Source organism: Zootoca vivipara, chromosome 4 (assembly GCF_963506605.1).
Source record: "Zootoca vivipara chromosome 4, rZooViv1.1, whole genome shotgun sequence".
In the NCBI taxonomy this organism is placed as follows: domain Eukaryota; kingdom Metazoa; phylum Chordata; class Lepidosauria; order Squamata; family Lacertidae; genus Zootoca; species Zootoca vivipara.
The window spans coordinates 87,281,066-87,307,046 of NC_083279.1; the positions used below are offsets into that span (position 1 = coordinate 87,281,066).

Below are 25,981 nucleotides of genomic sequence, written 5' to 3' on the forward strand. Positions count from 1 at the left end.
TGCAGCAGATGACTCAGAACTGCCACTTTCCAACCAGCTTTTTAGTTTATGTGCATTTGGGGGGGGGGGGGAGTTTGCCTATCCTGCCTGGAAGAAAAGGGATAAAATAATAATAGATTCAAGTGCAATTTTAAGATGTTTCACCTGGGACAAGAAGTGCTAAGAAAAAGCGCCACACCCAAATGAAGCACCCTTGGGTGAAATGGGCAATTGACGTGTGGTTTTGTTGCAACCTAAAGCCAGGAGGAAAACAGGATAAATTCAGTGCTCCAGTACAACTTCTGGCTCCCTTGCTAACGCAGCAACACGAGTCCCATGTCTTTTTCTTCTTTCTTCTTTGGCGATCACTTGTAGCGTAAACCCCACTGAATTCAAGAGGGCTTAAGTAGACGGTTAGGATTATGCTGTAAGCTGGAGACTTGCCCAAATAATAATAATAAAGTGGTGTGTATCCATGTATTCTCTCTGCTGCATCCAAATCCTGTTTGGGGATGGTCACATCATTCCTATGCAGCAAATTTGTAGGCGTGGGATGAGTTACTGAGGGATATGGCTGAGACTATCATGAGGGAACCTTGCACTTTCGAATTTGTTGGTGTTAAAGCAAGGGAGGTTTGGCAACCGGCAGCCTCAGGCCCAGACTGGTCCATTGGGAGGTGCTGCTTGCTCCAAGAGAAGCTATCACCCTCTCCTTCCTGAAGCGGCTTGGGGCAGGAGGCAGACAGGCTCCAAAACAGAGAAGGGCTTACAGAAAACAACCCCCCCCCCGATCTCTCTCCCCTCCACCCTCTCGGGTGTTTCAGGCATGGACAAAATGGCAATATATGTTTTATATGTGTATGTGGCAGCTGGACTTAATAAACAACAACAACAAAAGCTCCTCACCTTCCACTCAGTGGCCTGTTTGTAAAAAATGTTATTAATGAAAGTAGGAAGTTGAGAAAACAGCTGGTAGAGACAACCCTCCCCGCAATTTAAGTAATTGACTCCAGGTGTTCCTTGTCATCAGATTAAATTCAGCTGTATTTCCAATCACCCATTAATTATATGCCCCTGCCCAAATAACAAGCAAAATAAGTGCTATCTTCCTGTGGTTATTGGAGTCCATCTTGTGACCGACATTTCATTCCGGTTTAAAGGCAGATTTCTACCAATTGGCCAGACTTTCTGTTCCTTGGCTGAGCTGGCTTCCCGCTGCAACCTGACCCCGCCTCGCTTTAATCCCGGCCAACCATGTGCGTCTCTTTGGGCTTGTCAATTCGGAAGAGAAACTCGGCAGGTTCAAAATACCCCAGGTACTCGATGGTCTCCGGGGTCGTGTCCTGGTGGTAGTGGCCTCCCTCGCCGTGGTGGCTGAAGCAGTGCGTGTGCTCGAGGCGCAGGTCAAAGCCCTGGGGAATACAGGAAGAAGTAAAATCAAGCTCAGGGACAAGGCCATGCCGCAGGCCCAGCCCTCCGTTGTATGCTTCCTTATAATGAATTTATGAAGAGAGAATCAGAAAACAGACGAAGCACTGCCGATCGCTGCACTCTAACAAGTTTAGATTGCAGACAGAAAGCGATATGCTGGAATGCTCCCCCACTGGGGTTGGTTCTGACCACCAGTAATGTCTACGTAGTTAGACAAGCCAACATTTCTCTCCCCCCCCCAAGAGAACCCACGCCGAATACCAATAAAGTGACTTACTGGATCATGGGAAACCAAAACGGGTTGGCAAACTAGCGGAGCCTTCATTTCATAAAACTTGAGCCAGTTGTTCACTTCCTCATCGGTTTTCAAAGGACAGGCAGAAAAATCTGAGGGCTATAGGAAAAACACAACTATATTTGAGGAAAGGAAAAGTTGGGAATGTCGGAGCAAAGGTTAGCCTGGTAATGTCCATCAGAAAAATATCCTACATCTCAGCACAGTGGGGAAGAACGGGACCAGCCGGCCTACCTCTCTTTCCAGGTGCAAACGATTGATGAGCAACTTCAAGACCCCTGCTCTCTCTCCTAATACTACTACTACTACTACTACTAATAATAATCCCCAGACAGGTTTTTTTTATAAAAACAACAACACTTTAAACCAGACTTAAACTGGACAGTCCTTCAAATAGAAGACAACTTTTAAAAGACGACTATCTTTTTACACCTCTTTGAAAATAGGGGGCTATAATGTAGGACACAGGACCACCCTGCATAGGAACTATGGGTTGCTTATTGCCAACAAACCACAGTCTGAAGCCATGGTTTGTTGTTGGCTTTCAAACCTTGATCCATTTCAACATGCGACTCCAACACCCTTCCTTAACTGTGGTTTGTTTGGCCGCCTGAGACACTCACCAAGCGGCTGTAAGTTCAAATTGCATACAGCAAACACAAGTTTGCAATTTAGAGTATTTTCTACATGCATTTTTTCCTCCTATGCAAAAACCTAGACCTTGTTTATCATGGCAGTTGTACAAGGGAAGAGAACCATTATTTATTACTTACCATAATATGAATTTTTGCTTTTCCTTTCTGGATAACGAATGTACCTCCCATGCCAACTGGTTTGTCACCGTAATATTTTTCTAAGGCTTTCCTCATGCAGGATATGAAATTCTCCTCCCCAGTTCTCCGATTTGCTTTCACTTCAATGACCTTTAAAAAAAAAGGAGAGAAACTGTGTTTATATTATGGGCACTAATCGGCACGAAAATGTTGATTATGCAACTTTCGATTCCTGTTTTGAAAAAAGCAGCACAGCTTATTTTAATATACAGCATAGCTCTCAGTAATATTGTGAGAAGGCTTCATAGCTACGTAAGGCTTCTTTCCTAAACAGCAAGTGCTGTCACTACCTCCCCCACAGCAATTCTGTCAGGGCAGTGCTATCATTCGCCTGAAACCTCAGAGAGAAGAGTTTCCTTTAACACAACTCAAATGAATTTATGGTGGAGGCTATTCACCACAAACCAGGCTTCTCCAGAGTTTCAGGTAGGGTCTTTCCTAGCTGTACCTGGAGATGTTGGGGATTGGATCTGGGACAACCAGCACGCTACCGTAGGCAAGTGCTCTCCACCTTCAACTACATGCAAAGACTGTATGCATTAAAGTCAATGAGACCATACCTTGCCAGGAAGACCTTCGCTGGCATACAAGTTGGCCAACAGCCCAAATTCACAATCCTTATATTTGGAGCTGTACTGTTCCAGCAAGCACCCGCCATCTTCTGAGTTAATCTTGGCCAAGTAACTCTGATTGATAGCTGGCTTTTCCTCGTTTTTAGCTTGAACGATAGGGATAAGCTAGAGAGAGAGAGAGAGAGAGAGAGAGAGAGAGAGAGAGAGAGAGAGAGAGAGAGAGAGAGAGAATTAACTTTCCTAAATGGATCTGCTCTGTTTATTGGGCATCACAATCAATAAAAAGAACCACCCACTGACACTCCAGGTTAAGGTCTCTTTAAATGTAGAATGTACTGTTCAGAGGAAGGCAGAGGTCCTGAACCGTGCAGTCCTATATGTGTCTAATCAGAAATAAGTCATGTCAAGTTCAGGGTAGGTGGGTAGGTGGGGCTGACCTGCTGATAAGCAGGTATAGGGATTTCAGCCTAGGTGCCACTGAAATTAAGTAGTGTGCAACCAGGATTTGAGTCCGGTTAATGAAGGGAACCTTTCTTCTGAAAGAAGCTCTATGTAGCAAGAGGATTTGGTGTTTACCACTGGATTTTGAGCATTCTATGTTGAAATGCTGTACCAACTTACATGGCGCAAGTACCCAAAGGGGCTTAACTTCTAGGTCGGGGATAAGACCCTTGGAAGCTTACCATGTGCCCTCCATTTTATGGTTGCCATTTGCCCAGAATTTCCCGGACATACACAGAATACTGCAGTCGGGAGTAGTGTCTGGGCGGAAATTATTCAGGGAAAATCCAGGCGTATGGCAGCCCATGTTGGCAGTGGTGTTTTAGTCATTTCCCTTAAAAATAGCTCAAAAACTTTGGGCAAAACTGAAAAATATGACCACCCTACTCTATTTGTGCCTATTTGCTTTTAAAGCTTGTTGGTTTTATTTAAACAATTTATGTACCGCTTTACCGCAGTAGTCTCTCAGCGGTTTACAAGGCATTTTAAAGAATTCCACATAAGCTGCTTAGAGATTTGTTTATCTTTTATTAAGCAGCCGACATACGGCTCGTTTAAAGAAATATAGGAGGGCACGTTTTTAATGTCACCTGCAGCCTGGCCTTGACCCAAGGTCACCTGAGCAGGAGCCTAAACCCAGGCTGCTCCAGATGAGCCCTCTCAATCATTACACTAGCTCTCTTGATCGAGTCTGGCATGCATGTTAAGAGCTAATATTTACCTACCTCAGCATTGACTCCGACAACCCTGGAGGAAGCCGCTCCGGCTCCAAGAAAGAAAGCTCCTGGTAGCTGCATTTCCTTTGCAATTGTGTTCAGGTCATAAACCTAAACAAGAAAGGTGTGTTGGGTTTTCCACTAGAATTGCTGTTCTCCATTGTAAAATCTTCATGCTATGCCCGGGACATGCTTTGAAGGTGCATAACAGAAGGACCAACTCAAGAGTAAGCCCACTTGGACATATCTAACGAAGTAGATCCATAGCTGCCAAGTACCCCGTTTTCTCCGGGAAACCCCCGATTTTACTTACCTTTTCCCGGTGGTCCCCCGTATCACTTCGTCTCCCGTTTTTCTCCGTTATTTTCTCCTGCCAGCGGCCATTTTTTTTCTTTCCGATTAGCCCTTCTATGGGCACAAAAAATGGCCGCCGCCGGCTTCAAAAGTCGCATCTACGCTTGTCCGGAAGTGCATAGACACGACTTCCGGTGTCATCGTCGGCCATTTTTGGTGCCCATAGATGGGCGGAGCGACACCGGAAGTTGCATCGACGCACTTCCTGACATGCGTACAAGTGACTTTAGAAGCCGCCGGCGGCCATTTTTGGTGCCCATAGAAGGGCAAAGCGACACCGGAAGTTACGTCGACGCAACTTCCGGTGTCACACGGCTGCCGGTCCCGGATTCTGCAGTCCGGGACTTGGAAGGTAAGAGTAGATCCACCAGCCCAAGCATTTCCCCTTTCCCAATGGAACTTACCTGCCCTGCCCTGCCCTCTCTCTCCATGCTCCCTCCCACTTCCCAAATACAGGTGAAATTCAGAAAATTAGAATATCGCCCAAAAGTGCATTTATTTCAGTAATGCAACTTATTATTTTTTATTTTTATTTTTACAAATGCTTTCTTTTGGAAATTCCACAGTAATAAAACAAATAGTCACAATAATACAAAAATAAACATCACTATTAAAAGATAAAGGTAAAGGGGACCCCTGACCATTAGGTCCAGTCGTGACCAACTCTTGGGTTGCGGCTCTCATCTCGCTTTATTGGCTGAGCATGACAAAGCCGCTTCTGGCGAACCAGAGCAGCACACGGAAATCCGTTTACCTTCCCGCTGTAGCGGTACCTATTTATCTACTTGCACTTTGACGTGCTTTCGAACTGCTAACTTGGCAGGAGCTGGGACCGAGCAACGGGAGCTCACCCCGTCGCGGGGATTCAAACCGCCAACCTTCATTAACTACATGCCATTTATAATTGGCCAGCCTAACGACAAATAATTACAATTACAACAAATAAAGGCTTGACATATCTTGCTTTGCATGTCATGCATCTATCTCATATATTGGTTTCACCTTTTAAGTTGCATTACTGAAATAAATGCACTTTTCGACGATATTCTAATTTTCCCGAGTTTCACCTGTATGCTCTGGAGCAGCGGATCGCAGGGCTCATTTAAGCGGCCCACGAGCCGCCCCTAAACCGAGCTGCCTGCTCGGCGAGTCCCCACGCGCTGCGCTAAATAATTACAACGCGGAGCAGGAACTTGCTTCCGTGGCACTGAAAATTGCGCCTGCACAGATGCGATCTCCGCAGGAGTGACCAGGCGAGGTAAACCTTGCCGACCCCTGCTCTGGAGAGTTCAGGGAACCCCCAGAACAGATCTGGGGGCATGGGAAGCACACAGGGAGAGGAGAGGAAGGTGAGGTTCCATTGCTCAGCTTAAGTCTGCTTTGTTGGGATGCCACGCACTGAAATTAATCGACCTAAGTTAGTCATTATCCATGGATTTCAACGGATCTAACTTTGAGTACAACTCACATTAGATACAAGCCCATGTTTGCCGGCAGATCTACTATGTGGCCACAGGTAGTAACAACTCACCTTCTCTTTTTGTACAAGAGGCAAAAGGTATGGGACGCCGCCCACGTCGGCGATTCTAGGCTTGCCGCAAATGCCTGTAAGGCGACCAAAAGAGTTTAGTTTCTTCAGAAAACTATGGCCAATGGTGGGGAGTCCAGGAACATCTGGAGGGCAATATGCTCCCCATCAGCAATTTAGCGCCATTATGAATCTGCACTAGCCAGTGGTGGGCAAATAATAGGGAAGGTTGCTGCCTCTATGCTCTGCTTGCCAGGGAGAGACTCTCAGGCAAGGCCTCTTTCTATCTGCCTTGCCCCTCCCTCCCTCCTGCCTCTGCTTCTCGTTTTGTATTGTATTAGGTTGTATACTGTGGTTTGCTGTGTTTTATTGATTGGAGTTTAGAAATTACTCATTGTAACTGTTAGGAGTGGAATTCTGTTTAATTCTGAAGTGCTGATATTTAATATTATTCTATATTATTTTAATGAATGTTGAATGTTATTTCATTTGCATATTGTATATTGTATTGTGCATATTGTCTTATTTATATGATGTTAGCCACTCTGAGCCCAGCTTTGGCCGGGATACAAATAAATTTTATTATTATTATTATTATTTGGCCAGCAACTGCTGGACCTAGTTTAGTAGAGAAAACACATCACTAGTATAAAATGCAGAGGCTTTCTTCTTCAAGCATAGCCATTAAGGGCTCCATCTTCTCCCAACTTTGAGACAATGGTAACCAAAGGAATCTCGAACTTTTGACTGGTTTGCAGCATAGGACCTGCCTATGTTATATCAACAGCCCCACCGCCCCCATTTCAGGTTGTGAGAGTCATTATGTAGGTCAGTGCGGAGCTTGCGGCTCTCAAGGTGTTGTTACACTACAACTCCCATCAGCCCTAGCAAGAACACCCAAAGGTCAGGAATTATGGGAGTTGTAGACCAGTACTTTTTTTGGGTGGGGTTGAGGTTCCCTATCCCTGGAAGTACGGTATCAGCAGGTTCAGAGGAATCCTGGAGGGTTTTGGAAGTTATTTCTTTTTAAAAAAGAACCCCCCCCCCCCAAGAAAAGTGTGGACACTCAAAAACATCCCAGTGGTGACGATGGGTGCCCTCCCTTGATCAAGGAAAACAATAAAATTACTTAACTGAGGTACTGTCCCCACAACATAAATCCTGGCTACGCCCATGAGGGGGACTAGGTATGCGCAAAACTATGAGGATTAACTTTTTGAGGAGGGTAAGGGGACACAAGTGGGAGCAGGGGAAGAAGAGGAACGCAATGGAGTATCCTGGAAAAGGACGTGGCTGGCTGGCACCTTGAACAGAAGTCTCCTGTGAAATAGACATTTCATAGATTTCACTAATTACCTTTAACAGGAAATGTGAAGGGTTCTTTAGTCAGATCAGGGCAGTCCACTACAGAAACCTGAACATCTGCAAAGTTTTCTTTCAGTCCATTTTGCAAAACTAAAAGGTAAAGAGCGCATTATTACTGTTGTCTTTAGAAATACTTAGGACAAGCTTTCTGCAATGAAACAAAACAAAAAGCACCAACTCAGCAAGACGACAAAGTGCAAAAGCACCAACTCAGCAAGGCAAGGATATTGCATTAAAATGTGCACCCTGCATTCAAACGCCTTCTGAGCGGTGCAATAGTAGTGTAGGAAAGAGCTTAGCTTTTGCCTCTTCTCATTAGGCATAGATATGGGACTAGTGGATAAATAAAAGTTCTTCTCCCTCCCTAGAACTCTTGGACACCCCAAGAAGCTGCATGTTGGAAGAGGCAGGACAGAGAAAAGAAACCACTTCATGCAGCTTATCGTTAAACCATGGAACTCGCTTCCACTGGAGACTCCAGAGGTTTCCCCTCCCATTTCGTACGTCACAACATTTTTGTAACATCAAAGAGCCATATCTACTCACCTCCAACAAGTTCTTCCAGGCTAGGTACGTGAAAAGCAAACATCTCAACATTGGCCATCTTTTTCTTATTTCGTGAAGCAAACTGAACAGCTAAGCTGTGGAGAGATCAGAGTACACCCCAGAACAGGTTACACGGTCTGTTAATGAACACATAAGTTTAGTGATTAAATACAAGCTATGCGTGTTTGCACAGGCTTTTTACAATATACCTTTTCAGTTACTATTTGGGATGCAGGCAACAATCATGTTATGTGAGGCTGCATCCTGAGTAACTAGAAACCTAGCTGTGCCAATAGCCTGTTTTCATGGCTGCACATTTCCCAAGCTTTCAACATGTCTGTTTTTCCATTCTCTCTGACTAAGAGGGTTGCGAAACTCAGCAGCCTGACATTGCTCCATTAATCATACACCAAATAAAAAGGACAACACATTGCTGGGTTTTTATTTCGCACCTAAATTACCATCCTCTTCCAACAGCTAATTTATACAAACCACTATCATGTTCTCCCATTTGCGGCTTTGCTCAGAAGTATAGCCTATTAAACTCAATGGGATTTACTTCCAGCTAAATGGGATTAGGATTGCAGCCTTAGCCTCACACTGGAAGGATAGGGGCAGTAGGCTAATTTCTGACACACAAAAATGAGGAGGATAGCATCTAGACATTTTGTCTTGTCTCAGATTCTACAAATTAGCACAATTAACGTAGGACTAATCTAGGGATTGTGGTTCATGGGATGGAGGGGACAACATCCCCACCTGGATGCCCCTGCCACTCACCCAACAACTGCCTTATGTTGTTTTACATTGTGTGTTTGCACTTATCCATTAACAAGGCAACACGGCACTGCAACCTTAAGGCTTGCTCAGAACTCCTGGTCCCTCTGAGTTTAAGACTTTCTCAGTGCAAACCTGCATAGGTCTACACAGAAGTAACCCTCGTTGTTTTCAACAGAGTTTGCTCTCAGGTAAGGGTGAATGGGATTTCAACGTTAACCACAACGTTGTAGAGTTGGAAGGGATCCTAAGGGGCATCTAGTCCAAATTAACAATTAACAAATTGCTTAAGCCCAGTTCCATGTTGCATGTCTACATGGCTGCAACTCGCTCTAGGCACCTTGGCTGGGCAAAAAGTTTAATAAATAGCAATGCTAACAATAGTTACGGTAGCAAAGAGCCTGGGTTTGTAGCCTCGCATTACAAGCCCACGCCCAATTCCTCATGCAGTCTCAATGAACTTAGTACTTCTGAGCAAAACACACATTGCCTTTCAGCATTCACCCAAAGCATCCCCCCAACCCATGCAAACAATTCTTGGCATACACACCCACCCCGCCCCATGGCTGCTTTAACTTACGGGAATGCAAACTTCACCTCCCTGCTCCTGTCTCAAGTTCCTTTCTTTGACTGCCTCTTTCGTAGGGTAGCGTCACCTGCCCACCGCCCAATCACCTCGCAGCTGGAGCGCCGCACCCGGCCACGCCCATTTCTGCCCGTCGCCGCTCTCAAGATGGCGACCCGAGGCTGCTCCTTCTACCGCATCCGGTCCCTTCCTCCCATCGGCGCCGAAATCAAACTCTCGCGGGATCTGGGGAAAGTTCCCCCCCCAGAGTATTTAAGCGGCCCGGCGGCAGTTGTGCGGCCTTCTTGAACCGGCAGGATGGAGGAGGTAGGTTGCGGCAATCGGTCGGCATCGGCTCGGATGGTGGCCTGTGGAGAGATAGGGCTGTTGAGAAAAGGTTTAGGGGCGCCTAATGTAGGATGTGGGTAGGATATTGTGGGGTGAGTGGGAACTATAAGAGGTTAAAGCCCTGATTCCCACCCCTCCGGCCGCTGTTTCGTCGCCTTTAACGATTAAGGATGGGTCTGGACTAGTCCTAGTTGATAGACCGGGGAGCCGAGGGCGGGTTAATGCTCGAGAACATAAATAGCACATAAATAAAAAGGGTTTGGGAGGCGCTCCGTGTTTACTGTTAAATCCTGCGTTTTCTCCTAAAGGCCGCAAGGTGGTGATCGTAGAGTAGCTTGACGGGGTATAAATGATAAATTATTACATTTCTTATTTCATGTTCACAACAATCCTGCGAGGTGTGTTAGGTGGAGAGATAAGTAACAGGCCCAAAATCATGGGGGTGAACCATAAGGTGTGGCTGGGGATTTGAATGCAAAGGGCTGACCTAGCTGCGGCACCAGGCTGATTTAATAAAACTCACTGGATTGAGCTGGCCCATCTCATAACACAATGCCTTGGTAAATATGGGATTAAGAAGTGCTATATTATGTATTTATAATATATAAGTGCTTGACGTGCAATTGAGGCAGCTTAAAAATAAAATAGGAATGGCTGCAAAGGGGGGGGGCGGATGAAAATATTATTGGAATTAAATTATCTATTAAAAACAAGCAGATAGTGAACATGTTTTACTATCATTTTATGGAGGATGCTCTGCAGATTTAATTTGTGAAAATCCCACTGGATGTTATGGGTGGATTTATTTGGTCCTCAGAGCATGCTAAGAACCTCTGTGATTATACATAATAGTAAAGTAGCACCTTTTCAGTAACTGTTGCTTGGGTGCAAAGATGAATAAGTCTAGATTTAAAAAATGTCTTTACTGTAAAGGGCAAATGGATAGTGTGAGGTGTGACGATCCTCCCTCCTCTATTACTAGCAGTGTGCTTGAAGGAATTCAGTTATTGTTCAAACAACCCACTATTCCTTCTTTCTCCCAAATAAATTCCCTGTTTTTATATGGGTTTGCTAGTACATAGAGTACAGTTCCACCTTTCCAAATAACGTGGCTCCGTATCCTTAACTCCAGGCAAATACCGTATTACAGGAACAATCTTGTGCCCTCAGTAAGGTTTCCCTCTCAACTCAGGTTTAGCCCCTGCAAGGCACTCTTTTCCCTCCACTTGCCGCCTCTGTGCGTGACTTTGAGATGCAAACTATCCACCTGCTCCTCGGGCTCAGTTTTATCTCCCCTCTTCAGTCACCACCCTTTTGAGTTTAGATACTTTGCTGGAATAAGGAGGAACATCCAATTTGACACAACATAGATGAAAGCTTTATTTAACTGGAAAACATGTATATTTCTTTATGGTTTCATTTGTTTAAACTCTTAGTTCATCATCTTTTCATATAACACAAACTTGTTAATACAGCTCCTGCATCCCTCTCTAACACTCTACTCCCCACAACTGCCAACTCTCAACTGCCATTTAGAATCCCATCAAGCTCTGCCTCCCAAGGAACACCTGCCAATACTGGGAATCATCCCATGATGAACTGGAATCATCAGGCACTATTCCGCCGCATGAGGTTTCTTTGAAAATATAACCAGATTTTGTTTTAAGGCCTGAAGTCCTAAAGTTGCCTTAATAATTTAGCAAATAGTTGATCTGCGTTTGTCTACCTGACTCCTAGTACAAACTAGAAATAGAATTTAGCTGATATTGCTGAAGGCAAAAACTCGAATTGTTGAGCTGACGACCACCAGCAGTCATGCTTCCCAAGACTTGATACAGATTCCAGCATGCTCAATTGGAGTTTGTTCTGATGAGCACCCAAATTTCTGAATCATGGTTATTTTATCCTTTTTTTGTATGTCAATATATCAAAAATGAGGCCTACAATGAAGATTGTAATTAAGGTTAGCGTCTGATTAAATGGTTTCTGTATTTCAGACACAGGCTGAGAAAGATAAAACCGATTCACGGTCCTTCAGCTTTAATCAATTTCCCCTCCATCTGTATAATGGCTTTGCTACTTAAATTAATGCATTTCCATCTACATTCTTTTTTTAGTGAGACCCCATGATGAACTTTCCTAGCTGGAAAGGCTTTCTCCTTAGCACCCATATACTGGTACTCAACTTGCCTTTTTGCCCAGTAGGTCTGCAGTATGACTGTTGGTGACAAGATCTGCAACAGTCAGTAAAATGGTAAAATAATTAAAGGCTCAGCAGTATGTAAAGTTGACAAAAAATGGGAATAGACTAAAACTGTACAAGAAACAGTTTAGGAAGACTCTACCTTGTCAGGTGGCGCTGTGGTTAAACCACTGAGCCCAGGGCTTGCTGATCAGAAGGTCGGCGGTTCGAATCCCTGTGACGGGGTGAGCTCCCGTTGCTTGCTCCCAGCTCCTGCCAACCTAGCAGTTCGAAAGCACGTCAAAATGCAAGTAGATAAATAGGAACCACTACAGCGGGAAGATAAACGGCGTTTCCATGTGCTGCTCTGGTTTGCCAGAAGCGGCTTTGTCATGCTGGCCACATGACCTGGAAGCTGCACGCCGGCTCCCTCGGCCAATAATGTGAGATGAGCGCGCAACCCCAGAGTCTGTCACGACTGGACCTAATGGTCAGGGGTCCCTTTACCTTTTTTACCTTGTCCCTGTAGGCTTATTGAAAACGAAGGCTGCAACCTTTCCTAAGTACTTCTAGAAAACACAACCCCACAGGCTCTGGAGGTGAGGGGGCACTGCTGAAATTTTCTGTATTAGACTGGTATGCTCTGATCTAAATGGATTAATTAAAATGCCATCAAAGTGCAATCATTTTCTTTCATTGTTTCAACAGGACTAACTGGTTTGCATTCCCTGAAGCCCTCAAAGAAAATGAAAGCTATGCTGCCAGCAAGTCTTGTTGGCCAATCTCCCGAGAGTCCATCTGGCAATGAAACACAGAATGGCTCTCCAAAGCCTAAGTTGCCTAAACCTAAACTTGACATCAAAGCCCTCTTTGACTACTACTCAAGGAAGCAGCATCTGAATACAAAGTGGAGACCAAGCACTAAGAAGAAGAAAGTTGCAAGGAGGAAAAGTGCAAAATGCAAGGAGCGGGAAACATGCGAGAGGAGACCCAGGAAAGAAAGAGTACCAGGAAAGAAAGGGAAAAAGGAACTTACTGAGAAAGTTGTTAGTTTTCCTTTTGTGGAGAGACTGTATGGAGTGAAACGCATTCCCATTAGAGTGGTGTCTCTGTATGAGGTAAGTAGCAGTTAAATCAGAGCAGAGGTTCCCAAACTTATTTCACCTACCGTGCCCTTTTCAGAAAAAAAATATATTCTGCACACCCCTGGAAATTTACCACCTTTAAGTGAGCAGACAAAGATTCAGTGACAAATCTGCATTTTTTTAAATGTACATATATTTCTACCTACAACATACTAAAGAAAGATCATGTTGTAAAATAGCATACCTTGAAGCTTGAAATTATAAAAATATTAAAATCAACCAGAGTAGCATACACATTATACACAGAAATGAAATAAAAATTATGAACCTTTAAAATAATCCTAACAAGAAGGATGAACCTAGTACGCTGCTGTCAGTTTATTAATGTTTGGATCTAATTTTGTCAGCAGCATTTTTCAGTCACCACAATTAGCTATTTGCAGTTGATTTCTTTTTTTAAAGGTAACTGTTTATTTGGAAAATGAATTCTGGGAACGTTGGGAAACACTGATTTAGAGAAAGCAACTATGGTATATATACAATAATGCTCTGGTCTTTTGTACTGCATAGTGTTAATAATTTGCTTCCTGAGTAACAAACTTGATTGGGAAACAGTGTTTGGTGGTTGAAATAAAGCCTTATTGGTACACTGCATAACAAATCAAATTTGTGGGCTTTCAGAATCTTTTGCCCTGGTTTATGTTCATAGCAGATCAAATTTCTTCTCCCCCAGCAAGCGGCTTTAAATGGATTCTTCAGGTGCGTTGAAATGCTGAAAATCGAGAAGTCCCTGAAAAAATCTTTGACACAGTTGAATGCTGTGGATGATCTAGAAAATGAAAGTCTGGAGTCAAGAAAGCACAAATATGTGGATGAGGATGAACTCCTTTCTCCCATTGAGGAGACAAAGTATGTATAATTATGTTTTCTTAAGCTCTGTATCACATCTGCACTCAGTAGAAACTTAAATGCAAGGGAAGAGTTGAAAATGGGAATCTGCTGATCTGCTTCATGCTAAGCCATCTTCTTCAACCCTTGCTTGTATCAATAGTTGATTGATCACAGCACTTCGATTATACAATAGACAAGTATACTCCTCCTCCTAGACACACTCTGAAATTATACTTTGAGAGAAACTGATAAAAACCTGTAGATTGCTTGAGAATGTGTGACATGTGGCACACTTTCAGAAACATCAGGTTCGCAATGTTGTAATGTGCTTCCTATTTAACTAATGTATTCTTGCAGATTTTTCAGGAACACACCTTAGTTCTTGAGTTTCTCAGTGGACAAGAACTAAAACCCTTCTTGTTCAGAGTTACTACAAGATGCAGCCCTGAAATGAAAAGGTTTCAGTTAAGAGTCTGTAGACCCAACTAGGATTAGGTGGCAATTGGGCCAATAAGAAACTTGAGTGGACATTGTGCAGTGGCAAAGAGAATTACGAATTGGGGTCTCTGGGCTGAACCACATCTCTCTTTGCCTTGGGCTCCCCATTTACAGCAGGGAGGATAATACGGACATCCTGCACTCTATAGGGGAGTTGTAAGAATTATAAGTAGGAAATGCACAGGAAGCACTTTGAAAGCTAGAAAGCGCTATATGAATTATTTGATGTTTCTACTATTCTCATATACAACTTACAAACAGATAACTGGGCAATTGCTGTATTTCAGTGGAGATGACCAAACTGAGAGCTCTGCAGATAAAGAAGAAATGGGTGCCAAGATAGTGGTAAGTCTTTGCTGACTTACCTAAGTCAATCACTTCAACTCAGTGGTTTTCAATCAGTGGGCTCCCTGGGGTGCCTCCATCCCTCTTTCCTTCCCTCCCTCTTCTGATGCCCTTTCCCTGTCTTTGCCTCCCAAGGGCTTTCACAGCTGTTGGTTGCAGCAGCCTTGGCTACAAGCTCCCCAAGCAAATGCTGCCTCGGGCTGGTCGGGGTGCTGGTTGCCAGGAGCTGAGGTGGTCTTGGAGTAAGGAAGCAAGTGGGTGAGGGAGGCCAGCCAGTCAGCCCAGCCCTTGCTGTTGGGAGTGGACAGACAAGTCCTAGGCCCCTGGGGGGGAGGCACATCTCTTTGGGGCATGGGGTGCAGCTCAGAGACCAGGGGCGGCAGCAACAGCTGCCCAGAGAACTGCCAAGAGTTGAAGAGGCTAAGGGCACACTCTGCAAGGGAGGATGTGTGAGAAAGGGCGAGAGGCTGCCAGCTCTGTGGGCAAGGGGTGACAGAACTGCGCCCCACAGGGGTGCCGCAGAAACAAAAGTAGTTGGTCAAGAGAGTTGACTCAAAAAGGTTGAAAACCTCTGCTTTAACTTGTGATGATCTGCAAAATCCATAAGCTGCATTTCTCACACTACAGTGGTACCTCGGTTTATGACCACAATTGGTTCCGGAAGTCTGTTCATAAACTGAAGCGTTCACAAAATGAAGCAAACTTTCCCATTGAAAGTAATGGAAAGTGGATTAATCCGTTCCAGACTGGTCCGCGGAGTACTCAACCTGAAGTGTACTTAACCCGAAGCATGGGTGTAATTGGTTCCGGAAGTCTGTTCATAAACTGAAGTGAACTTTCCCATTGAAAGCAATGGAAAGTGAATTAATTGTTCCAGATGGGTCCGAGGTGTTCATAAACCGAGGTTCCACTGTACAGTCGTACCTCGGTTTACGACCCGCTCGGGTTGCGAACAGTTCGGGTTACAAACTCCGCAAACCCGGAAGTGTTTTCGGCGGCGCGCGCATCCCGCGCATGCGCAGAAGCGGCGCACACGCTTTGCGCATGCGCAGAAATGGTGCTCGGTTTGCGGCCTTTTCGGGTTACGAACCGCGATCCGGAACGGATCATGTTCGTAACCCGAGGTACTACTGTACTTAATTTGAGAACAATTCAATGAGGTTTCAGACCAATCATTTTGAAGGCTGTACTATACTCTTGCATGCAGCAACAATACTTCTCATCAGGACATCCTGATCTTTGACTTTAGCGGTGCTGCGTGATGAAACCCTTTCCCCAACCTGCCTTATTTCTATAGCTTATCTGGCAACATAGCATCTGTGGGAGCTGGAACCCATACTTTGTATAGTGTCTTTTAAAAGTCTCCCCTTTAAAATGGCACGCCTACACAATAGTGACCGCCAAGGACTCATCCCTTTCCTCTCCCCTTTTCATTGTATGTTTCAGAATCTATTTTGTATAGATGGTTTATATGATTTTATTGCTATATATAGGCCAATAAAGGTGTTGGAATTGGAAATGTCTTACAGACTTGTTGGCACCGTCAGCTGATGTTCGGGGTTGGTGGTCATACGACAGCACACAGTGTAACAAGGACTGAGAGATTTTTTGGGGGGGTTGTTTAATCTCACTGTAAACAAGTGGTACAGTGACCATAAAGTATTTCTATTCTATTCTTGGCCTCTCCTATGATGGGCACATGCTCTTTAAACATGCCCGCATTTAATAGGGTGCCAGGACCAGGACTGGACATTCACCCTCCTGTCTTCTGAACAGAGAGGCGCAGAGAGCAGCATTTTGTAAGCAAGTTGTGAGTGATCCCCCCGCCCATCTTTTCCCCATGTTTGCTGTGGGAGGGCATGCACCTACTATTTTATGGTTGTCTTCAGCTCTTGCATGTGGCAGCTGTTTTATGTCATGCTCCAATGGTAGCCATTTTTTTAATTTAAAAAACATGGGTGTTACTCTACACTAGTCCTACTCAGTATAGACCCATTGAAGTTAATGGACACTTAACTCAAATTTATTTCAGTAGGCCTGCTCTGAACAGGACTCATTTGAATAAAACCCCATGCACCTAGGATGTATGTTGGTTCTATAATTATGTGTGTCAGGAATTGGCGTTCTAACGAGAAACTTCTGTATATTTGGTTGATTTGATCTCTATATTCACATGTTTGTGTGTTACATTGACCTTTTCTGTTTCTTTGCCATAGGAAACGAGCTGTTTCATACTAAGTAGTAAAATTCCAAAGAAGACACGCAAGAGGAAGTCAAAGTAAGTGGGCCTATTTACAGAATGTAGCAAAGAAAGTAAGGAGGGAAATGAGCATGAAGCTTGAGTAGTGGATGCCTTTAAATTAAAATGTTAAAATAACATTGCTTCAGACTTATAATAATAATTTATTACTGTATTTATACCCCACCCATCTGGCTGGGTTTCCCCAGCCACTCAGGGCGGCTTCCAACAAAATATTAAAATACAAGACTTGGGCTTGTTCTCACTAACCAAAGTTTAAATAAATTACAATTTGAAGCTGGAGCTTCTGATCTTGCTGCTGCAATAAGGAGGAGTGTGTGTGCACACAAGACTGGTGCCTCTTTTGCCTAGATTTAAGTTGTGAGATTTTCCTGCTTTACACTAGAGTAGGAAGGTAGTGATGGAGTTCTAGGCAGGCTATTGGCTGTGGTCATATGCTCCTTTAGCTAAGGGACTCTCTAACAAATGCTTTTGAGGCAGGTGTTTGAGCAGCACTACTGTTCATCCCCTTGTTGACTTGATTCCAGTAGGGTTTTTCTTGCTGATCTTACTGATAGCTTTTACAGTTGCAAGCTGCCTTGCTGAAAAGGTGGGCAAGGAATCTGTCAAGGGGAGTTGACAAATTGCCAGCAGTCTTCTTTGTAATGACCTGAAATGAGTGCTCTGACATGAGGTAGTAGGATCTAAATTTTTGGTGTGGTTGTACTATTATTGGTATTTTATTAGTACTATTATTTTATTAATATATTACCATTTACATGTAGATGGCACTTCACAAAGAACAGGTATGACAGAGCCCTGCCCCCGGGAACATACAATCTAAAACAGACAAGGGAATGGAGGAAGGCGGAAAATGAGGCATAGGAAGGGGGAGAACATGGGAATATTTAATTTGACTTTGACTTTGCTGCAATAAGGTGTAGATATTAAGGAGGACAGCAGCAATTCAAGATAGAACAGAAGAACCAGATTTTTGGGTGTGTGTGGTCTAAATAGGAATGAAATGGAGAAAGAGGGCGGTTGGATGTTGGTGTTCAAACCGTGTGTATATTAACCAAGGACTTGACTGAGTAATCAATAAAGTGGCGTTCATAAGTGGGTCTAGAGACATTCTGCACAATAGTTCATGTGATGACTGTTTTCCAGTTCAACTGCTGAGTGATTCAGAAATGAACTAAATCCTAACACACTGACCAGAACTGAGTGCAGAATGAGTGTTGCTTTGGGTATGCCTTAAGCATACAACTGGAGTTGCATGTACATCTGGGGGCGGGGGGAGAAGCTTTTAGTAAAAGCTTCAGAAAAAGGCTACCTGAACAAAATTTGATAATAAAATCAGCACACAGCATCAGAAAGGCATTTGAGGAATGCCTGTAACACTGATGCCAAAGATCTCAAATTCAGTCTGAAAGGCTGAAGAACCACTGCTAGTCAGTGCAGATGGCACTAGATAGATCAACGAACTATTTATGAGGCAGTTGAAGAGAGTGCAGCCAAAGCTAAAAGTTGATGTATGTTTGACATGTTCTTCCAGCACTACCAGCAACTGAAGCTACTAACAGCCATGATAAGCAATGGCTCTGAGAACATATGGAAGCAGCATTTGTCTGTGACAGCAGATGGCAGCAAGGACGATGACTTCATCCACACTGGTTCCTATAGTTTGCAGCTAGCCTTGGATTTGTTCTGCTTAACCAGGTATCCTTTTTCCTCCAGCGGTCTTTTCCTTAGTTGGAGTTTCTTAAAGCATCACTTTCCTAGCTTCCTGTAGATGTTGGAGAGTGGAGGCAGCAAATTGGCTACCAGGATGGCAAAACAAGTTGGCAGTTTGGCCAGATATCCCATTCAATGATTCCTGCATCACATTCATACCTAAACCAATAAAAGAGTGGCAAGAGCTATAGGAAAGTACAACACTGAACTCATTAGCTGGCACAAATACACCAGCCATAGTTGGTACATCTAAAGAACTATCCAAAAATTATGCCTTGGCAAGAAATTTTAAATGTGATCCCTGTATTTGCTAAAGGAGGCGGCTGTGCCATTGGTGTGTTCCTTAGTAACATATTTACTATGTTCCGTTAAATGTCCACATTTTTAAGATTTATGTGGGCCTGTTTCTTAAAAGCTTCATTCACATGCTTTCTTGACACTAGGAATGGGACCCTGCTGCTGACATGAACTGTAAACTTGTGAAAAGGCTACTGGAAGCAACGTGTAGTGTGGTACAATGTTTCAGAAGCAGTTTCACCATAAAATGCCATAAAACATTTGTGTTTTATATGTTTGTGTTTTTGTATTGTTGCTTTTTATAAAATGAAAAAAAAATATTTTGAAAAAATGAAATAAAATACCTTGCTTTTTCACTTGACCTTCATCCCAACTGGAAAGGGGGTGGGAGGGATGCTGGTTTGGCTGATCGTAGGTTTGTGTTTGGAGAAATGTGTGTTTGAAAAGGAATCGGGATGTTTGTCTGAATTGGGGATGACCTAGAGCAGGCATCCCCAAACTGCGGCCCTCCAGATGTTTTGGCTTACAACTCCCATGATCCCTAGCTAACAGGACCACTGGGAATTGTAGTCCAAAACATCTGGAGGGCCAAAGTTTGGGGATGCCTGACCTAGAGCAACCTGAAAATTTCAAGTAGGTAATAATAAGTTAAGACATTTATGCAATGTTTTTTTCTACCTTGAGCACTTTGCTTTTCAGCACAGCTTCAGGTTTTGGCTACTCTCATAGACAAAAAACCATGGAGTCAAGTGCTAAGAATAAATCCTTTTTTGCAACCCACAGCTGATCTGTATTGGCTGTGTTACTAATAGGAAGGAACATGACTTGTTAGTCCCAGGAATACTGTACTATTTGTATCGGACAACTTGAGTTTTTCTGATATCCCATAAAAGCTCTTTATCGCCAGAGGCCACAGGCAATTAGAGGATACAGTGGGGTGGTAATTTTTATGCTTTCTTGTCAACAAAAACATAATAAAAAATTCCTTCCAGTAGCACCTTGGAGACCAACTAAGTTTGTCATAGGTATGAGCTTTCGTGTGCATGCACACTTCTTTAGATACTTTCGTGTGCATGCACACGAAAGCTCATACGTATGACAAACTTAGTTGGTCTCTAAGGTGCTACTGGAAGGAATTTTTTATTTTGTTTTGACTGCGTCAGACCAACATGGCTACCTACCTGTATCTTGTCAACCAGTTTCTGTAGTAGTTAAATTATTGTGTTTGGTCACTATTTTGAATATTAGTAAGAAAGTTTGTGAAATAAATCTATTTCTAAGACTGTATTCCCAATTATTGTTTTCAGTGTTCTGGACAGTGATGGTTGGGGAAAATCCTGGCTTGCAAAAGAGGTATGTTAAGATCCATTCATGTTCTGCATTGTGCTGTGTACCAGTTTGGAATACATCAGGGGGTAGAGGAATAAATCAATAACTGCACTGTATGGTATCTGCATCCAGCAGTCTATTCCTGATGGCATGTTCAAAAAGCAGTGCAATAATAATTCAGCATATGGCATCGTTGGTTCTCAAGCTACTGTGCTTGCTAAACCTGGTATTTTTGTTGAAACAAATTACATCTGTTATTTGAAGGATTTATAGTGCAGAGTTATTTGATTCTAGTTCAAAGTTCTCCTATGAGCACATACAAAAGGAATTTTTGCTTTTGGAATATGTTGCCAAAATACTTGACAGGGACTGATGGCTGAAAGCACGAATCTGCATACTTTTGGAGCTGTCTTGGGGGGCATTATGGATTTGGTTATCCTAAATGTGTCCATAGAAATGTGATTATGATCACTTAATAACTTTATGTTGACTGTACAAGCTAGGTTTTGATTCAGTATAATTTTGTACCATTTAGTGCATGGAAAAACACTGGAAAATGTTTTCATTCCTGAACCATCATGAAATGGTCCAATTGAGATGTGATGTCTATCCATCAAAGCAACAGCTTTGTGCTAAAGGTAATGTGTCTTTCATTTAAATGGGGTGCTGGGGGTTGGTATTTGCCAATTTAACATGTTCTGCCTTGTTGGATATACAAAATGTAGGCATACTTTATTGTGCCTTAAGTAAGCAACAAGGCTACAGAAAACACAGGTTATGCTTCCATCCTTGTAAGACCAATTGCATTGGTGACAATGAGACCTGTAATAAGCTTACTCTCACATCTCTGCTAAATTGTGGGTGGGCAATCTTGGCCCTTGGCCTGTTTTCATGTGGCCCTCTTCATGCAATCAGTTCAGCCAGGAATAGTATTCTCGCTCCTCCCCAACAGGCTGCTGGATGTGGAGGAAGTGAGAGAGAAGGGTTGTCAGAAAGAGAAACCTGCGGTGGTTTTGTCCATTTGTCTCTGACCTTTAGACTCTGCCTACTAACAGCAGTGAGTGACAAATCCTGAAGGAACGTAGCCATTCACAGTAAGATTGCCCACCTCTGCTGAATGGAAATAAAAAATAAATAGGCTTGTTTTGGTGACAAAATCCATTCCAATATTAGCAGGCCACGTTCACAGAATTCAGAGGAGGGGAAAAAAAAGTCATTTTGTCCCAAGCAGGGCAGTATACTCACCGGCTCCCTATAAATGCGGTTCATATTGTACTGGGTGGTGATCTACCTTGTTTACAGCCAGGATACATGCTTGAAGTGTTAAACTTTCATGGCAATATATTGGCCCGTAAATGAAGTTCTATGCTGATTTTTTAAAAATCCCTTTTTTTTAAAGGAATCCAGATGATGAACACACATCGCCTAAATTGGTAAGAAACTATTACGCCTGAAACATAAACATTGCTTAGTGGAGATATATTTCAGCTTGATAATGTTCTAATTATTGGTTGCTGTTGGCCTAACCTACTTCACTATATAAAGGGAATTATGCAAGTATGTTCCATTCCATGTCTTTGGAAGAGACTGTACTTTAAAGGCACTATGTGTCAAAGTGATCATATTTTTCATAGTAGAAGCTATGGTAAAGAATTGTTAATGATGATTGGCAAGATGTTCAACTGCTCTGAAAAGAGTGAATGATAAACAGCCATTCTGAACAAACAATAGGAACAGCTAGTCCAAATTAAGTACGTAGGTTGCTGGCTGTTGTATTCTTTGGAAAGGAGACTTCCTGGAACTTTGAAAGCCAGATGACAAGTGGGACGAATGAATGTCTGTGTTCATTCAGTTCTTGCCTGGAAGCAAGGCAAAGCCCTCATTTGCAAACTGTATGAAGCATTAGGAATCTCCAGGAAGCAGATTCTGCTGAAGCACCGTTGGGATACCCTAACAGCTTTTGTTTGACATGTGCTCTCTTTTGGCTGCAAACTGGCAGCTGGCTCTTTCAGGTAGAAAATCCAAATGGCATAAGGCTGCTCTAGTTTGGAACAGAAGGAAGTTGAGGTATGTGACCTTATTTTAGCTTAACATTTAACCTTAAGGCCTGGGGAAGGGATGGAAAACCATGAGGCCAAGGGACAAGTACAGGTCTTTGGCCCTTGAGATTCTTCCTAGACTGTACACTTCACTAGCCCTTTCTTTGCGATCCCCTGAGTGTTTCTGGCTGGCTGGAGTGTGCCCTTGAACTCTTGATATGCTTGCTTGCCTGGATAGAGGATAGGGATGTAGAAAGGAGCCTACAGTAAAAAGGTAAAATTCACATTCAAACGTTGGGGGGCCGTCTTATATGCCGGGTACAAGAATCTGCGGTCACCGCATACGGTGGGGGGGAGCTCAAAAACGGCCGCATCCCCACTGTATGCAGTGACCATATGAACGCAAAGAAGCGCGCTCGGGAGGGGGCTGCTCCCCGCCAGGGAGAATGGCTCCCTCATGGCTTTGCGACCTGGATCAGCGCAGAGATACAGTTGTGTATTTCATTGGTGTCAAGCTGCTGCCTCTTCCCTTTTTGTCAGCGCAAAGCAAAGGGATCTCTCCGTCTCTCTCTCTCTCTCTCTCTCCCTCCGCTCTCTCTTTCACTGCTCTGCTCAGCGTCTTTCGCTGGCTGTGTGAGCCTCCGATGTCTCTGCCTCTCTATCTCCTCTATGGTTTCTTTCCCCCTTTTGCTCGATGTCTCTGCCTCTCTTTCACTGCTGCTCAGCGTCTTTCGCTGGCTGTGTGAGCCTCCGATGTCTCTGCCTCTCTATCTCTGTCCTCTCTATGGTTTCTTTCCCCCTTTTGCTCGATTTCTCTGCCTCTCTTATCTCTGTCCTCTATGGTTTCTTTCCCCCTTTTGCTTGATGTCTCTGCTCCTCTCTGGCTTCTTTTCCCCTCTCAATAACTAAACAAACAAACCACCATTTCCCCGGCTGCAGACTTGAGTGCTGGAGAAGACAGCCTCCCCTCCCCGCCAAAAAAAGGGCTGGAGTACATCCCAAATTCTATATTTTAACTTGAAAAGTAAGGGGTCGTCTTATACGCCCAGTCGCCTTATACGCCGGCATATACGGTAACTAAAACACAAAAGTTCTGGGAAGAAAATTTGTGGGGGGGAAATAAATGGATGCCTAATAGTAATTATTTATTTGTACCCTGTCCATCTGACTGGGTTGCCCCAGCGACTCTGAGCAGCTTTAAACATATATAAAAACAAAATAAAACAATGTTGAGGTCTATCCCGATGTCACCTTGCCGTAGGTTCCTATCGTTGGAAATACCTCACAGAGGAAATTTGCGGTTTCGCTTTACCCACTAAACTGTATGTTAGGTTAGTGGGATAAAACTGCAAGACAGCAAATTGTTGGGTACTTGCAGCTCTCACTGTGTGAAATTGAGCATTAAGAAATGTTGTCTGTCTACAGGCATGGACTTGATTGAAAGGCTGGGATGCAGCTAGGAAAAATCTGCTTGAAAAGGTAATGTTGCTCTTAAATATTTGCTATATTGTATTTGTAACCAAGCTTTATTAAACAAAATGCTAGGCGCGGTAACAGACAACCAATCTCCTGTTTCTTCATATTAAATATAATATCCAGGTAGCACTAACATGCACAATGACCCAAAATACCCTGTTTCTCATATTTTAAGACATACCCATAAAATAAGCCATAGCAGGATTTTTAAGCATTCAAGGAATATAAGCCATACCCCGAAAATAAGACATAGTGATAGGCGCAGCAGCAATGCCGGCCGCGGCAGGAGGACGAGGAAAAAAATAAGACATCCCTTGAAAATAAGCCGTAGTGTTTTTTTTTTTTGAGGGAAAAATAAAAGACGTGTCTTATGAGAAACACGGTACAATTCCTGTGCAAACAGGGAGTTGCCTGTATACAAGGCTATTGGGAACCGTAGGTAATGCTTATTTTTAGTCTTGGACATCTCACATGACTTGTGATACTTTGAAACGTGTGGTTTTGCAATTTTAACACAATTTTTAAAAACTTGGGGTGCCGTTACCTGGTCTCTACCAAGGCTGCTAGGAAATATCATTTCTGGTATGCTGTGGACGTGACCATAAAGTAACTCCTCCAGATTTTTATATTGTTGCTATGGTAGCATCAAATCTGTTGGAAACATCTGACAAAAGCTAGGAGCATGTGGCCAATAGTTTGAACCCCTGCTGCAATTCAAAGAGCTCCCATAGAGGCCTGTAAGAAAGCTGGGTTTCCTAGAGCTACTTAATCCTAATCTTTTGCTAACGTTTGTTTTCCAGTGCTACTAGACAATCTACAAGCCTGAAAAGGAATCAGCAATTTAGGCAAATATGCTGTCTGGTGCTAAAGGTAAATATTATAGGTGCTGTTTGAACTGCTTGTTGCAAGGTCACTTCAAAAGAGGGCTGTATGCTGTTGAACAAACAGCTCTTAACGCAATGACCTAATATGGAAATCCTTTGTATAGGATGTCAAGGGTACTTTGTATGTGCTCTGTGGTCTATCCCAGAGGAGACATGTGCTTGGATCCACTTTAGACGGCTGCTTTGCAGGGGAATTTGCAGGTGGCATTGGTTGAATTTTAGCCTCCTCAAATGGGCCTTCGCATAAAACGTCCGCTTGGGATGAACTCTTAAATCACTGAAATTGGAGGAAGTACCCCTCCAGTATTAACTATGGGGTGGTTGGATGGGAATGAAACTACGCTGATTTTATAATGTATTTCCTATTTTTCTACACGTTTAGGTACCTTAACAGCTGGATAGAAAATTGAAGAACAGGCCGGGGTGCTCTTTTGTCAGACAGCTTAAAGCTGCAAAAGTGAAACTCTTAATGGAATTCTAATTGTAAAATGTCTGCTCAATAAAGTCTTTGCTGGAATGGTGTGTTGGTTTTCTGTATCAATGAAGCTTGTGCTTATTTGAGTTTGTTCCTGCTCCCTTTACCTTACAAATGCTGGACTTTTCTCACACTATACAACCCATTTGACCACTCCACCTTCCCCCACCTAACCTCCCTTCCCTTTGCTGCAGCTATACCAAGAAGGGGGAGACTGATGGTCTAGCACAGGCACGTCCAACAGGTAGATCGTGATCCACCAGTAGATCACTGGACATCTGTGGTAGATCACTGGTTGATCACTGCCTCCCCCCAAAGAAGCTCAACAACTTTGGCTCGCCTAGAAAAAGCTCAACATTTTCTCCCTGCAACCCCCCCCCCAAAAAAAACCTGGGCTTTCCTCCTCCCTAAGACAGAGCTCGGCAAATTTGACCTGAATCCACCAGTTTTTAACTCTGTGAGTTGATCGCATTCACTTGGGAGTTGGCCACCCTTGGTCTAGCGTATCAAGCACCCTGCCAAACAAGCCATGTCTGTAGTTAGCCCAGCTGGCAGTGGGCCCCTGGGAAAGAGCAGAAGCTGCTGAGGGTAATGACGTACTTTGAGTCAATACGTGTTAAGCCCCACTAAGTACACTTAACATGCTATGGCTCTTAATACGACTCTTCAAGAGAAGAGTGAATGCATTGCTTAAAAC

The 25,981-nt window shown here is 43.5% G+C and overlaps 2 protein-coding genes and 7 non-coding genes across 12 annotated transcripts; 8 read left to right on the top strand and 1 right to left on the bottom strand.

The window, feature by feature from the left end:
* Positions 1-1,005: 1,005 nt before the first annotated feature.
* On the bottom strand, positions 1,006-9,560 carry C4H11orf54 (chromosome 4 C11orf54 homolog). Of its 2 annotated transcripts, none has more exons than XM_035116293.2 (9): positions 9,478-9,560; positions 8,121-8,215; positions 7,566-7,664; positions 6,213-6,286; positions 4,337-4,438; positions 3,099-3,275; positions 2,479-2,628; positions 1,688-1,804; positions 1,006-1,391 (listed from the first exon to the last, which is right to left on the bottom strand). In XM_035116293.2, exons 2-9 carry the CDS (start codon positions 8,176-8,178, stop codon positions 1,218-1,220), a joined length of 951 nt encoding a protein of 316 aa, XP_034972184.1. In that variant the 5' UTR covers positions 8,179-8,215; positions 9,478-9,560; the 3' UTR covers positions 1,006-1,217. The 2 variants fall into 2 exon arrangements, with proteins under 2 accessions (XP_034972184.1, XP_034972185.1); XM_035116294.2 differs by lacking the exon at positions 9,478-9,560 and adding an exon at positions 8,330-9,422.
* Positions 9,561-9,735: 175 nt separating this feature from the next.
* TAF1D (TATA-box binding protein associated factor, RNA polymerase I subunit D) lies at positions 9,736-25,340 on the top strand. Of its 3 annotated transcripts, none has more exons than XM_035115931.2 (13): positions 9,736-9,789; positions 12,701-13,110; positions 13,811-13,986; positions 14,754-14,811; positions 17,028-17,089; positions 18,606-18,769; positions 20,389-20,434; positions 20,946-21,048; positions 21,810-21,843; positions 22,410-22,477; positions 23,875-23,928; positions 24,726-24,795; positions 25,192-25,340. In XM_035115931.2, exons 2-6 carry the CDS (start codon positions 12,739-12,741, stop codon positions 18,619-18,621), a joined length of 684 nt encoding a protein of 227 aa, XP_034971822.1. In that variant the 5' UTR covers positions 9,736-9,789; positions 12,701-12,738; the 3' UTR covers positions 18,622-18,769; positions 20,389-20,434; positions 20,946-21,048; positions 21,810-21,843; positions 22,410-22,477; positions 23,875-23,928; positions 24,726-24,795; positions 25,192-25,340. The 3 variants fall into 3 exon arrangements, with proteins under 3 accessions (XP_034971822.1, XP_034971823.1, XP_060129863.1); XM_035115932.2 differs by lacking the exon at positions 9,736-9,789 and adding an exon at positions 9,796-12,591 and having other exon boundaries at positions 25,192-25,339; XM_060273880.1 differs by lacking the exons at positions 9,736-9,789; positions 20,389-20,434; positions 20,946-21,048; ... (3 more) ...; positions 24,726-24,795; positions 25,192-25,340 and adding an exon at positions 9,796-12,591 and having other exon boundaries at positions 18,606-20,105.
* Positions 18,194-18,269, top strand: LOC118085832 (small nucleolar RNA SNORD5). The gene has a single exon (XR_004692706.1). It is a non-coding gene; the product is annotated as a small nucleolar RNA SNORD5 (small nucleolar RNA).
* LOC118085829 (small nucleolar RNA SNORA40) lies at positions 19,779-19,904 on the top strand. The gene has a single exon (XR_004692703.1). It is a non-coding gene; the product is annotated as a small nucleolar RNA SNORA40 (small nucleolar RNA).
* LOC118085819 (small nucleolar RNA SNORA8) lies at positions 20,518-20,656 on the top strand. Its single transcript, XR_004692695.1, has one exon. It is a non-coding gene; the product is annotated as a small nucleolar RNA SNORA8 (small nucleolar RNA).
* LOC118085821 (small nucleolar RNA SNORA1) lies at positions 21,110-21,243 on the top strand. Its single transcript, XR_004692696.1, has one exon. It is a non-coding gene; the product is annotated as a small nucleolar RNA SNORA1 (small nucleolar RNA).
* Positions 22,062-22,136, top strand: LOC118085818 (small nucleolar RNA Z40). The gene has a single exon (XR_004692694.1). It is a non-coding gene; the product is annotated as a small nucleolar RNA Z40 (small nucleolar RNA).
* LOC118085825 (small nucleolar RNA SNORA18) lies at positions 23,678-23,808 on the top strand. Its single transcript, XR_004692700.1, has one exon. It is a non-coding gene; the product is annotated as a small nucleolar RNA SNORA18 (small nucleolar RNA).
* Positions 24,471-24,591, top strand: LOC118085823 (small nucleolar RNA SNORA32). The gene has a single exon (XR_004692698.1). It is a non-coding gene; the product is annotated as a small nucleolar RNA SNORA32 (small nucleolar RNA).
* Positions 25,341-25,981: the final 641 nt, after the last annotated feature.

What these genes read in the sequence shown, in the direction of transcription:
- TAF1D (XM_035115931.2), top strand. Translation starts at nt 12,739, where the DNA reads ATGAAAGCTATGCTGCCAGCAAGTCTTGTTGGCCAATCTCCCGAGAGT. An exon ending in TCTCCCATTGAGGAGACAAA is followed by an intron (nt 13,987 to 14,753) that starts GTATGTATAATT and finishes GCTGTATTTCAG; the next exon opens with TGGAGATGACCAAACTGAGA. An exon ending in AAATGGGTGCCAAGATAGTG is followed by an intron (nt 14,812 to 17,027) that starts GTAAGTCTTTGC and finishes TCTTTGCCATAG; the next exon opens with GAAACGAGCTGTTTCATACT.
- C4H11orf54 (XM_035116293.2), bottom strand. Translation starts at nt 8,178, where the DNA reads ATGGCCAATGTTGAGATGTTTGCTTTTCACGTACCTAGCCTGGAAGAA. An exon ending in TTGTCGGAGTCAATGCTGAG is followed by an intron (nt 3,276 to 4,336) that starts GTAGGTAAATAT and finishes CTCTCTCTCTAG; the next exon opens with CTTATCCCTATCGTTCAAGC. An exon ending in TTTTGGTTTCCCATGATCCA is followed by an intron (nt 1,392 to 1,687) that starts GTAAGTCACTTT and finishes TGTATTCCCCAG; the next exon opens with GGCTTTGACCTGCGCCTCGA.